The 12,080-nt window shown below is 44.6% G+C and overlaps 1 protein-coding gene across 3 annotated transcripts in view; it reads right to left on the reverse strand.

Annotated features, from left to right (window-relative positions):
- Positions 1–12,065, reverse strand: part of PRDM4 (PR/SET domain 4) — a 16,716-nt gene extending 4,651 nt beyond the window's left edge. The window contains exons 1-7 of one of the 3 annotated variants that reach the window (XM_042050628.1): positions 11,961–12,065; positions 10,285–10,418; positions 9,443–9,628; positions 6,632–7,426; positions 3,352–3,501; positions 2,024–2,163; positions 1,202–1,287 (exon numbers count right to left, since the gene is read on the reverse strand). In XM_042050628.1, the coding sequence (XP_041906562.1) occupies positions 1,202–1,287; positions 2,024–2,163; positions 3,352–3,501; positions 6,632–7,426; positions 9,443–9,628; positions 10,285–10,418; positions 11,961–11,971 (1,502 nt within the window). In that variant the 5' untranslated portion in view covers positions 11,972–12,065. Of the gene's footprint in view, positions 1–1,201; positions 1,288–2,023; positions 2,164–3,351; positions 3,502–6,631; positions 7,427–9,442; positions 9,629–10,284; positions 10,419–11,531; positions 11,883–11,960 lie in introns of those variants that run through there. The other 2 variants (XM_042050625.1, XM_042050626.1) reach the window with 2 other exon arrangements.
- Positions 12,066–12,080: the final 15 nt, after the last annotated feature.

Genomic DNA, 12,080 nt, shown 5'->3' on the forward strand with positions numbered 1-12,080 from the left:
AAAAGGAAAGGGGAAAAGGAAAAGGGAAAAGGAAAGGGGAAAAGGAAAGGGGAAAAGGAAAGGGGAAAAGGAAAGGGAAAGCAAAGGGGAAAGCAAAGGGGAAGGGGAAAGAAGAATTCCTATAAAAAGGTAATGAGAACCTCAGTGCTTGTCAGCACATTATAAAAACTCTCATGTCTGTCACGTCTGTGACACTCTGTCTTTATTAAAGGAAAGAATCACTAGACCTTGAGAGCCGATCTGCTCCACTGAATGATGCATTTCTCACACCACTTCTGAGAAAATTATTAATAGAAATTGGAGTGGGCTGAGAGAAGTGAGTTTATGATCTCCTAAGAAACTACAAAAATCTATGTATCTTTCATATACATAGATTCATAGAGATAGATACATCCCTCAAAAAATAGAGAATGCATGACAGAAAAAAATATCAGTAATGTCTCAAAGCAAAATTATCTTTAAAAAGTCCTCTTGAACTTTTCCAAGAGGTGGTCATTCATCTTTTGAAGCAGTATCTTGCATATGTTTGTTCCCAGTATCTGAAACCAGCAAAAGCTCTGCCCCACTGCAGTGGGAGATCAAACATTAAACTTCTTGACTCCTACATATGAGAACAGTGAAGTGAACTGCAGGAGAAACCTACTTTGTCACAGAGAAATAGGAAAGGTTCAGCCTTCTCAGTGGACCGTGGATGGAGCAATACTTAGGCCAGCCTGGATAGTTTTCATCACAGACTCCAGAAAGACTGAAAAGGACAGGTCTCACAAGCTGTAAGGGCTTGGAACTTGGCCCAAAGAACTCAGGGACCCTTTGTTAATAAAGTATTAAAATCAAAAGGACAATCAAATGTCAATTTCACAGATGTAACTAAAAGGAATGGGGCAGAGGAAAAGCAGTAACAACCTAATACACACTAAGTTACTATATAAAAAAAACTGGTTTAAAGCTTTAGAACACAGGAAACAATTATGTGGGCAGGTTTGGGGCTGTTCTATGACCATGTGTACCGGTTCTCCTGTAACATTCTTCACTGGGTGTTGTGTTTCACTGTCTCCACCGGGTAACTCCTGAAGCCTCCCTTGGCCCTGAGCTCATTACCCATGTGGGCAGGCAGTGCAGCAGTGCACATTTTCCAGCAGAGCTTCCTACGAGCCTGCAGCTCTGACTCAAAGCTACTTAGCACAGTACCAGTGGCTCTCACCTGGCTTTGCGTACGAACATCATCCAGTTACATTCATTTTCATCAGTTGTGATTATACAGAACTCCAGGACACCATTGTGATAGATCTACCAGGAAAAAAAAATGCAATCTTAGGACAAAACACAGCAATAAATGCAGTGAAAGCCAGCCTCTTTCTTTAAGAGAGGATGTGTTTACCTAGAACAAGCTAGGAAGTCTCCATTGCCATTGCCAACACCACAGCCCTGTTTTCACTCCTTACTTTCCCTTCACACAGGAACCTTGACCTCTGCTACCCAGGAGGCCAGAAAAGCTGTTTATCAGCATCTTTCTCACCTTTAGCTCCCAGCAGAAATGCATCTGGCTGCTTTTCTTACAAACCAAGTCTTGTGAATAACAGTATCTGGGCAAACAGTACATGTTTTATTTCTATAAATCAGATTTACTTTCTGAAAACTGAATGATGGTGAAAAGAAAGCTTTAAATTTGCTTTCCTAAAACAAAGTATTCATCACCTGGGGGAACTTTCAATGAACAGAGGCACAAAACAAACAAACAACTGCTGCCTAGTAATTCATATACAGTCTCTGCTGCAACTCCACACAAATACTGAAACTACATATAGCCCTTTAAAAGAGAATGCATTAAAGAAGCTTTTTGTACTTCAGGACTGACTACCAGCATACTGCAAGGTATACAGCTCTGCTGTGCTGATACTAAGCATTAAACAATTAAGCTGCATTACTTTTGGCAAGGATGATAATATTAAAGTTGCTGTCATGTGGTAACTTTCACCAGATAAAGGCATGGTGGCAGGTTCTTTGAGCCACAGAACCCACTGACCTTCCAGATGTGACTGGCTGCTTTGTCTGTCCAGTCGGCCACCTCCAGAGAATGGCTCTGCTGCCCGATCAAAGGTCCAAAACAAGTCCTCACAGGAATGGTTTCTCGTGTCCACACACCTATCATTAGAAGACCAAAACCTGAAGAAATCAATTATTTAAACAACTAATCACGCATAATAAAGAAGTGGGAGGTTTATGAGACAATGCTCCAGAGGTAATATCTATGCATAAGATCATCAAAGCTTCTACTTCACATGTGGAACACACCTATGGCAGAAACAAGAACCACCACCACCACATGACACTACTGGGAGCCGCTTTGGTGGAATTACAAATATTTATTTGGTCAAAAGCAAGTAATTTACTTTTCAGTAAGCTATAAAACTAACATCCTAGCCACTTGGACCAATTAAAGTTCTCAAGGCACTTTCTGCAGAAGCAGAAAATACTAGTTTCAGTAACTACATTTTGCCTACCTAATCCCCAGGAATTTCCAGAATTGTTGCTGGGCATTGTTAAGCAGCTTCTGCATTTCTCCCCAGAGGCAGCTGTATTTCTGTCATGGGCAGAGGGATTCCTGCGTGTATATTATTTATTATTAAACATTTATATATGTATATATAGGTCTACATGAATACACTGAATAGCTCTTAGGAATAAACTGGAAACTAGTGCAGCTTGAAAAGAACAGATGAAATCTACTCTCAACAAGCAGCATCACTAAGCAAGCCAATAATCATATTCTTCTCTAGCCTTCAGATCCTTAGGGTATTGCACTGTACTCTTCGATTTCCAGGTGACAGTGACGTGAAATACAGTAACAAGGTCCACATCCAATGACAAGGTCACAGTCTACATGCCAAATGCAAATGAAGGGGGGAAAAAAACAGAGGCACTCATGATCAATGAGTCTCCAATGAGAGCACCCAGAAGGTGGCAAACCAAGCTGATGAACGAGCAGACAAAAATCTCCTCTATTACTTCTAATTGTTACCTTCCCCCAAACTGCAATTGCTGCAACGTTTTCTTATCAAAGCTGTGCCTGGGCTGTTTAGCACAATAAAAATAAACACCATACCTTGCTTGTGCTTGACCATATGAAGTGCCACACTCTGTGGCAGCAGCCCTATGGTACAGCTGAAGTGTAAGCAGTAACCAGACCACAAGGAGCTCTGGGTTAATGTAAGTCAGGGTGATTACAGAAGATGGGAGCATCTCTCTATTGCGGTGTTTCTTTCCCACATTAATCTCCCTACGGTTTTGGATTTCAGGCAGTGAGTGTATTTTGAACTGCTGCAGGGAAGTGCACAGTAATGCGATCCTTACCCGCTTCAGCTCCCATGATAGACTGCCGGAGGAGCAGCTGCTTTGGCAGGGACAGCCTGGCTCGGCTCTCGATTGGGCTATCGGGGACAAAGGTGACGGGCCCGTGATCCGGGCAGTCTGATGGATACGCCTTGTCACACAGCGTGCACCCTGCAGGACAGGAGGGGACAGCAGGCATTAAAAACATACAACAGCTCCTACAGTGCAATCAGCTCCCTACCGAAGTGCTTCAGCTCAGCTCCTGCCAGAGGCTGCTTCTATCAGGTTCCACTTGGCCACTAACTAGCTTTTACTCAGAAGAATATGGACCATGTTGTTACAGTCAGGTGGGCACTGACATACATGTCACTGTTTCTATCCAATTCAGATCAAATGTGAGCATCTCCACCTACCTTCCTGATGGTAAATTAATGACCCAGACTCCAGACTATCTCTTCAGGCAAATCTAGCAATGGGACAGAGCCCACTCTTCATCAAAGCTACTGCAAAATGGATGATAGCCTCCCCAGTGCTGGTGGTAATGCTGGTGATGGAAGAGCCATTTTCACTCTGATCACAAGTGAAATGAACTCTACTGGCAGAAAAATCTAAGACAAACAAAACCAAACACCTTCTCACTGGTTACATTTTTGGAATTTACCAGAAAACTTCGTGCATGTAGAACTTCGATGATATCCACACAGATGGACCAGTAAGGTTGTCTTTCTAAAATTTTTCAAATTTGAACCACAAATCCCCTTACCTCCATTTAAATTCAGACAGTGTGTAGATCACAGCAGCAAAAACCCGACCTCACTGCTGCTTTTGAAGGTCTCACTGCAGTAAACTCATGCAGTGTGAGTATGCCACTGAATGCAACAAAAACAAAAGCCCGGGAAGAATCAGTAGCATCACTTAACCAATCTGTCATTCAGCAGAAGTACTGTTATAAAAGAAACCAGTGAAAGTCTTCAGTCTAATAAATCTGGGGGAAAGTACAGCATAAAATGCTCTCTACAGCATTACAGTTTCATCTGGAAAAACTATGTTGTTTTAGTTCTCTATGGATGGAGCAACCAACACCTACTCAGCAACCACTCTACTGATAAATCATTATTCTTCTGAAGAAGAAAGATGTTCAAGTAATAAATCAGGATCTCCACTAAGACCTTCTTTGGCCTCTTGATGATCCAGCTCCTGTATAAAAGACCTATCACAGAAGTAGCCTTCAGCAGGCCTAAACAGCAGCTCCATCCTTACATGCTTAACGATAATTTCCAGACACTTCCTTCATGGTACTAGGGTACCTCATATGAAGCACAGTTTGAGTAACTACAACATTAACAGATAGGAAGGTACTCCAAAAATTGTTAGGTAGAGCCTACATAAGCATTGTTTCATGTGCACAGGTGACATGTAGCAGTAAAGCAACAACAACAGCCAGATCTGAGTAATGAGAACCACTATGTGGAACAGCTGCTTTTAAGCACTGCCTAGCACACCCCCGTCTGGGTCTGTGGACATGCTCCAAGGAGAGGCAGAGGAAGAAAGGTTCTAGGCATGGGACATTTCCACGTGGAGAAGTTCAACCATTCATACATTTTTAAGAAGCTGAAAAATAAAAACCCTCACATTCTACAGAAAGTGAAATGTACTGTCCTTAACAAATAAAAATAATAATTTTTAAAAAGGAAAAAAAAAAAAGAAATCAGTGATTACTTCTCTGATTTGGATACCCAGAACTGTCAACAAAGATGACAAAAAAAACCCCAAACAACTTCTTGAAAGTTTTGCAAACATCTGGGACTGTAGCAAAGGCACACTTTTTATCTCCTGCTTAAGAACAGTAACAAGTTTTCTGAAAAAGGCCCTGACTTCTGCCATCTCAGTGAGGAAAAACCACTAAGGGGCTCTAAAACAACTCCTTGTCCTTGCAGTTACCTGTCTAGACACAAATTCCTGTTTATTCAGGTGAAATTTAAAAACAACAACAAAAAGTTAAAATTTAAACCTCCCCAAGTCAAGAATCTGTTTTGCAAATCACATGCAAGCACAAGGCACGCAGCAGCCATTTTAATATCCTACCATAGGGGAGCATTGTCTGGAGAACAGCTTAGGACTATGTTAAGTATAGCAACAAAAAGTTGGCACATCACATCTCACTTTTAGGAGAATAAGAGAAGTCATTTCACCACAAGCATGTTGGACATCACAGTATTTGGATCATTATTTGTTCAGCATGCAACAGATGCTTGTAGGAACCTCTGAGTGCATCAATTGTAAAGCTCTTCCTCGAGGAGTTGCAAATCCACCATAGTTCTATGCCCACCTGATTTTAAGTTTTATCACACAGAATGAAACCTTAATAAATTAATCCAAATGTCTGACTGACTAGGTACTTGGCACTAAACTGCACCTCTCGTTAACCAAGGCACTGTATCTTTCAATTTCTTCAAATATGTTCTGCAGGCAAAGCATTAGGTTCTGGCAGTTGTAGGGCCAGACTGGATGAAGAGCAGAACTCAGCAATGCTACCACAGCTAATAAAAATGAATATAAAAGCTGGCCTTATGCTTCAGTGGCACCAAGCCAGACATCCTGCAGGGGAAAGTTCAAATCTCTCTCTCAGCAAATGCGAACTTCTAGGTTCTCAAACACCACTCCTTGAACGATAACAGGATTGACAGTACAATACCCAGTGCTCCTCTCTTCCTATGAGATCCACTAACCTCTGGACTAAAGTCCTTTGATGAGAATAATTAGAAATATTATCAAGTTCCTTCCCTCTCTGCTCTTTTTTTTCCTGTTGAGAATGACACTTTCATGATGATTGTTCATGGTTTAATAAAAATTTTTCAAAATCACATAATGTCATACTCAACAATTACACCCATTTGATGAAAAGCGTGGCTTGTGGTGATGTTTGTTGTGTATTTTTAATGGAGTAAGAAGAGTCACTTGTGATGGGACTTTAAAAAAAACAGAAGTCTCATTGCAAAGGATATCAAGCATATCCACCAAATCAAGAGCTTCATCAAGATTCAGTTTCCAACCTCATGGCAACATGGGAAATGCATACAAAGAGAATTACGCTAAAACATCCTACTACGTCTTCTACTACTGCCAACTACTGTTATTTCAGCACAGTTAATCTGGCACTGCAGATGTTTCAACTTTTGGACTTGCTAAATAACTGGTTTTTTCTCCGTAAATCTGTAAGACTTGCAACAAGAGTCCTGCCATACCAGACAATAGCTACATGACAAACCCTACCCCAGAAAAGCAGGAAATGTCCACTCACATATGGTAAACAAGGTTGCCATGTTCTCCTTGTTGGAATTGGAGTCTTCCATTTGCAGAGATGATGGTACAAAGGCAAGATTGTCTGCAGACACATCGACATGACTTGGCCCCATGGCTACTTCCTGACTTATAGAAGACACCGCCACGGGCTCCAGGCTGAGGCCCACTTCATGCAAGGCTACTGAGTCCAGGGAAGCGAGGTTGTGTGAGGTAGGGAGCGCCACGCTCACGGAGTTGGTGCTCATGGCCACAGTATGAATGGGGTCATTTAGTGTGCTGTCCGATATCCCTGTCACCCGCCCGGCAATGTGGTCGGGCTCCATGACGACAGGGAGTTCCAAAGTGCTACCGTGAATGGGAATGACACCGCCATGTCCCACAGCGTCCGACGTCAAGTTACTCCCCACTGTGTCTACGGCTAAAGGTTCGTGGCTCCGGGAGCCATTCGGGATCTGCGCATGATCCCCAGCTACATCATCCATTGTAAGCTCCTCTGTCATCCCATCTGTAGAGATGGGGCTGGTTACCCTGGAAACGCTCTCCATGGTGATTGTAGTATCCAGCGCTACCTCGTGGCTGTCACCAGGATGCAGATTTTGAGGACCGTGTGTGTTCACTGTGCGGGAGTCCATGGAGACAATCCCTGGTTCCAGTCCCACGGTCCCACTGGGCTGGTAGGGATCCAGGGCTGAGGGATTGTTGGAGACTGACAATGCTGGATTGCTGTCAACATTTATAGTGTTGGGATGGATGTATTGAGGGGGCGGTCTGTCAGCCAAGTAAGATAAGATACCTGATAGGAAGAGAGAGAGAAAGAGAAGGGAGTGAGATCACATCAGTTTTTAAATCTTGAATAAAAATCAGTCAAAGCACAGTACACTGAAACCCAGATCCCTGAAGACATGTTCTCTACATTATCTCCAATAAAAATCCACTAATTCTAAAACATGGCTCACAAACATATTCTAGCCAAACACTCTTGTCAAAGTACCACTCAACAACTAATTCAGAGCCTCCATCCAACAGACCAAGTCTCTAGTTAAATCTCAAACTCTAAACAGCCAAGTTTCTGGCAGAATTCCACCTAGACTGCTCAGTACAAAGACAAATGAGAATGAGGCTCTTCACATTTTAGGCCTAATTTTTCATTCCCAAGAAATAGCTCACAAAGGATGGAGGACTGCTAGTGGAATCTATAATTTGGTAATTCCTGGTTCATCTTTGCTAGAAGCAGAAACAATTCTCCAAGACACACAGTTTTTGCTTAGGCATTTAAGTTTTAAAATGATACTTCCTTCCTCTAAGACGAAGTGGCACAACTGTCCATCTCAGAGGTCATCAATTGCAATTCTGAAGGACAAACACAAGTTCTCTCACAGATTTCATGAGTCATCTGCTATCTTTCCTTACATGAAAGCATGTTGTTTCTCCTAAAACAATAGTTTGATTGAATTTAAATCAGAAACCCTACCATCTTTTCTGGTAGTTCTGGGAAGCTTCTCAACATCAAACAACCTTTGAACTTATGATATGAAGAAACACTAAACTGTATTTACCTACTAAAAACAAACAAAAAAATCTTTGGAAGAACTACAACAGCACATTCAAGGAAACATTATTTCCAGCAGAGACAGAGGCAGATTTTGCAGATTCTGCAAGATCTGAGTCAGCATGTTTCTTTTTAGCCTTCAACCCTATGAGCCACTTGTTCTGTGAGAGTTTTCCATTCAAATATGTTTGTTATTATAAGGATGCAAGCACAGACTCTTTCTGCAGCACAAGTAGCCAAAACATGAACAGTTTCATTTAATCAGCTGCATCAAATATTTCTGCATGCAATGCTGCCTTGTGGCTTGAACATGGAGGATCCTTGAAGGCAGCAAGGTGACTGACAGAAGAACCCTATGAAACACCAGACTAAACATCACAGGAAGATTATTCCAGCTCAAAAGAATGGCAAATACCTTTGGTCCTCGTGCACAGTCTCCTTGTCTACTCTTTGGCCACTAAACAGGCAGGCATGCAATGCAGTAGGAAAGGTTACTCCTAAGCAGCTGGAAAGTTCAGCCATCAGGCAACAGGTAGCTGCACGGGCTGCTACAGTTTATTCCTAACCCAGGTTGAACCAACAACACTTGCTGAGTCACCTTGAAGAAGTTTAACTACGCCTTGCACCCTGTGAAACTTAGCTACCAAACAAAACCAGGACTGCATTTAAAGCTCCTATTTCTGTGTTTTCATACACTAACACGTAAAATTCTACATTTATACTCCAAAGCACGTGTGAGAAAGGAATCAAGATAGAAGTCAGTGCGTCAGGCCTTTGGAAGCCAACCTTGAAGGAAAATGAAGAAAAACTGTGCCATGGGCTAAATGGGTGCGAAAGTCCCCAACGCCGCAGCTGATGTCTTGCCCTCTTTGAGCTTTGAACTACTGTGACCTCCCACTATGCACATATTAAATATTGCTTCAGACTACAGGTGAAGAAAAATAGAAGCAACTTTCAAGCTACAAGCCATTGGAGACAGAAACCAGGCATGCTTTGTTTTCTGTTAATCCTAAAATCAAAGCAGGAGGAGCAATCAAAGGTTAGGTTTAAATAGAAAATGCCCTCCAATTCTTTTCATACACAAATATAGAAACAGATACCTGAAAATAAAGGTGCGTAAATGATACAACAGTCTCCAGACAAACTCAGGGAAACAAGAGCTCTGCAAAACTGTCAGTCACACCTGCTTCAGGACAGAAACAGACAGCTCTTAAAACAGCTTCTCTTTCTGCTCCCATCCATCAGTGCCAGAGCACTTACCAGGTAGAATGTGTCTGAAATAGCTGCTCTCCAGGTGAGGGTATGGTGGTGGAGGTAGGGTGTAGTTTCTCTCTGGTATACCACACATCACTCCTCGATCCCCAATACCCATTGGGAGCATCAGAGACAGAGCAGAGGGCAGGGAACTCAAGGAGGGGCCCAGGTTTGGAATTGCAACAGGCAAGCCTGCAAGAGAAAATGCTCACTTAAATTCAGTGGAACTACCCGAGTTTATGAACACATGAGCTAACAAAGACATTACTAATTCCCCAGGAGCTCTTGCCCTACGGAAATACAGCATAGTACTGTCCAAGTAAGGTGCCAGACATCAAAGAAGGGATAAGTTATCACAGCGCTGAGAGGCATGCCTGAATATGGCTAGATCATTTTGGGTATGTTTTGTAGGGCTTGCTTGTACTTGACAATTGTAATAGACTTCTGTCTGTGCAGCCCCTGGAAAGAAGAACTATGAAAACAGGTTTGCTTTACAGGTGAAAAATTATTATTTTCACCTGAGAGAAATGAGACATAGATGGAGACAGATTTTCAGCTACAGTTCTGATTTCAAAGGATTCTGATACTACTCACCCACAGTGCAAATCACCCCATTAGAACAAAACGAGGCTCCCACTAAGGTGTAAGCCTGACAAGCACTCATGCCTTTTGCTTTGCTCACATAAACAACAATTTACGGTTTCCCCTTCCCCAGCTCTACATCATTTCACTACCTAAGATATGACTTGCTATCAGAGCAGGCACTGCTGCCCAGTTATGAACATTGCTGTGACAGCAGAACACAGAGCAGGAGCTGCAATACCCCCTGTGGGCCCTTCCCCCATTACCTGGTGCTGGTATGGCGTTGTGAGTGGGTGATGCTGCCAAGCCCAGGTGACTTCCCGAGACCGGCAGGGCATTGCTCACAGAGGAGGAGGTCAGCTGGTCCATCCCTACAGGACTCAAGTTCATTTCATTCATTCTGGAGACAGGGAACAGAGAGGGGAGCAGGAAGAAGAAACAGATGCAAAAGCATTCCTGATTACTGACTGTACTGTGGTGAGGAAGGGTTGAGCAAACAAACTCAAAATCTGGTATTGGCATATAAAAACCCTGCCTTAAAAAGCTATGCATAAAACACATCAGCCATTCACACTGTCACCACATCATGGTCAATACATATTGATCATATTAGATAGCAATAATCAGGATTAAAAAACAGTTCAGAAAGACAAATCAGACCATAGCTTTTTCCTTGCCATCCAGAAAACAAAGTCTTACTCCTAGTAGTAAAAGCCACTGTGATTAAACTCTTGTGAACACAGATCCATTTACAAGCTGAATGCCACAAATACTCAGACAACAGCACCTGATTTGTATTTCACGACTTCTGGACACCACATCCACATTCAAAACCCAGACTCTGGGGGAAAGATCACTTCCAACTGGTAATGGACACAAAACCTCTAATTCACCGTCAGTTTGAACCAGGCCGATAGTGACAAGAGGTGCCACTGCAGAGCAGCCATAGCACAGTTTCAATAGACTGCCTCAGTCTGGTTCTACACGCTCCCATCGCATTAAAAACTGGCACCATGGATGACATGGTATTTCAGAGCGATCAATGCTCAAGTGGGCACCCACAACACGAGGAGCTGCAGGAACCACCCAACACACTAAATCCCCAGCCTTGGTAGAAACCATGTCAGCTTGGAGCACATGAGTCCTTTGGGGTCTCAAGCTGCACGTGCAGCCCAAACCAGTCCACGGGGATGGGGACACCAAGGGAGACATGGTCTACTCACACTTGTCACAACTTTTCAAGCCCTGCCTGACCTATGCTGTGCCCACCCTGGCCCTCCTACCCACACGCCAGGTTTAACCAGCAGCTCTTAGGGCCAGACAGACCCCCTCTGCTCCCCCTCAGCAGTCACACACACAACATCCTCCCGGCTGACCCAGGCCTCCTACACGGCCTTTGCCAGCAGCAGGCCCAAGCTCTGCAGTACTGATGGAGAGCTGGAGCTTGGGCTGCCACTCCGATATGGAAAGGTACCACTCATCCAGGAAAAACAGCCGAATCCACCGAACTCACACAAGTGAACAGCACAAGATCTTAGCCTGGAAGAGGGCCGTAAGGAACATCGAGTCCACTCGCAGCTCCTCGCAGACCACCTGCCACCCGGACGGCTGAGCCGCAAACGGAGTCGCCGACTTCCACCTCGGCTCTGGCCACCTTTGGCACCACGCACTCTCCCACCGCTGCCTGCCGCCAGGGACGGCTCTGCACGGACGGGGGCGAGGGCTCCGGCTGCCCGGCAGGGCAGGGCATTTCCCCCCGGCCCGGGCGGCTGCTGAGGATGGTGATGCCCGACGGAGGGAACCACCACCCTCGCCCCGGGGCCGAGCCTCGGGGCCTCAGGAAGGCGCCGAACGCTTGAGGGATCCCCTCCCCTGCTCGCCCCCTCGGCCGGGGTGCTCCCCACGGTGCCGCCCGCCTCGCCCAGTGCTCCGCGGCGCTCACCTGGGGTGCATGGGGCCCGGCGGCGGAGCGCCCGCAGCCGCATCAGGGCCCTGAGCCCCGGCCCGCCGCCTGCCCCCGGCCCCGGCTCCGGCCCCAGCCACGGCCCGGCCGCAACCCCCA

This window comes from Corvus kubaryi, unplaced genomic scaffold (genome assembly GCF_017639235.1).
Source record: "Corvus kubaryi isolate FWS band 111438036 unplaced genomic scaffold, C.kubaryi_AGA036_p1.0 74, whole genome shotgun sequence".
Lineage (NCBI taxonomy): Eukaryota > Metazoa > Chordata > Aves > Passeriformes > Corvidae > Corvus > Corvus kubaryi.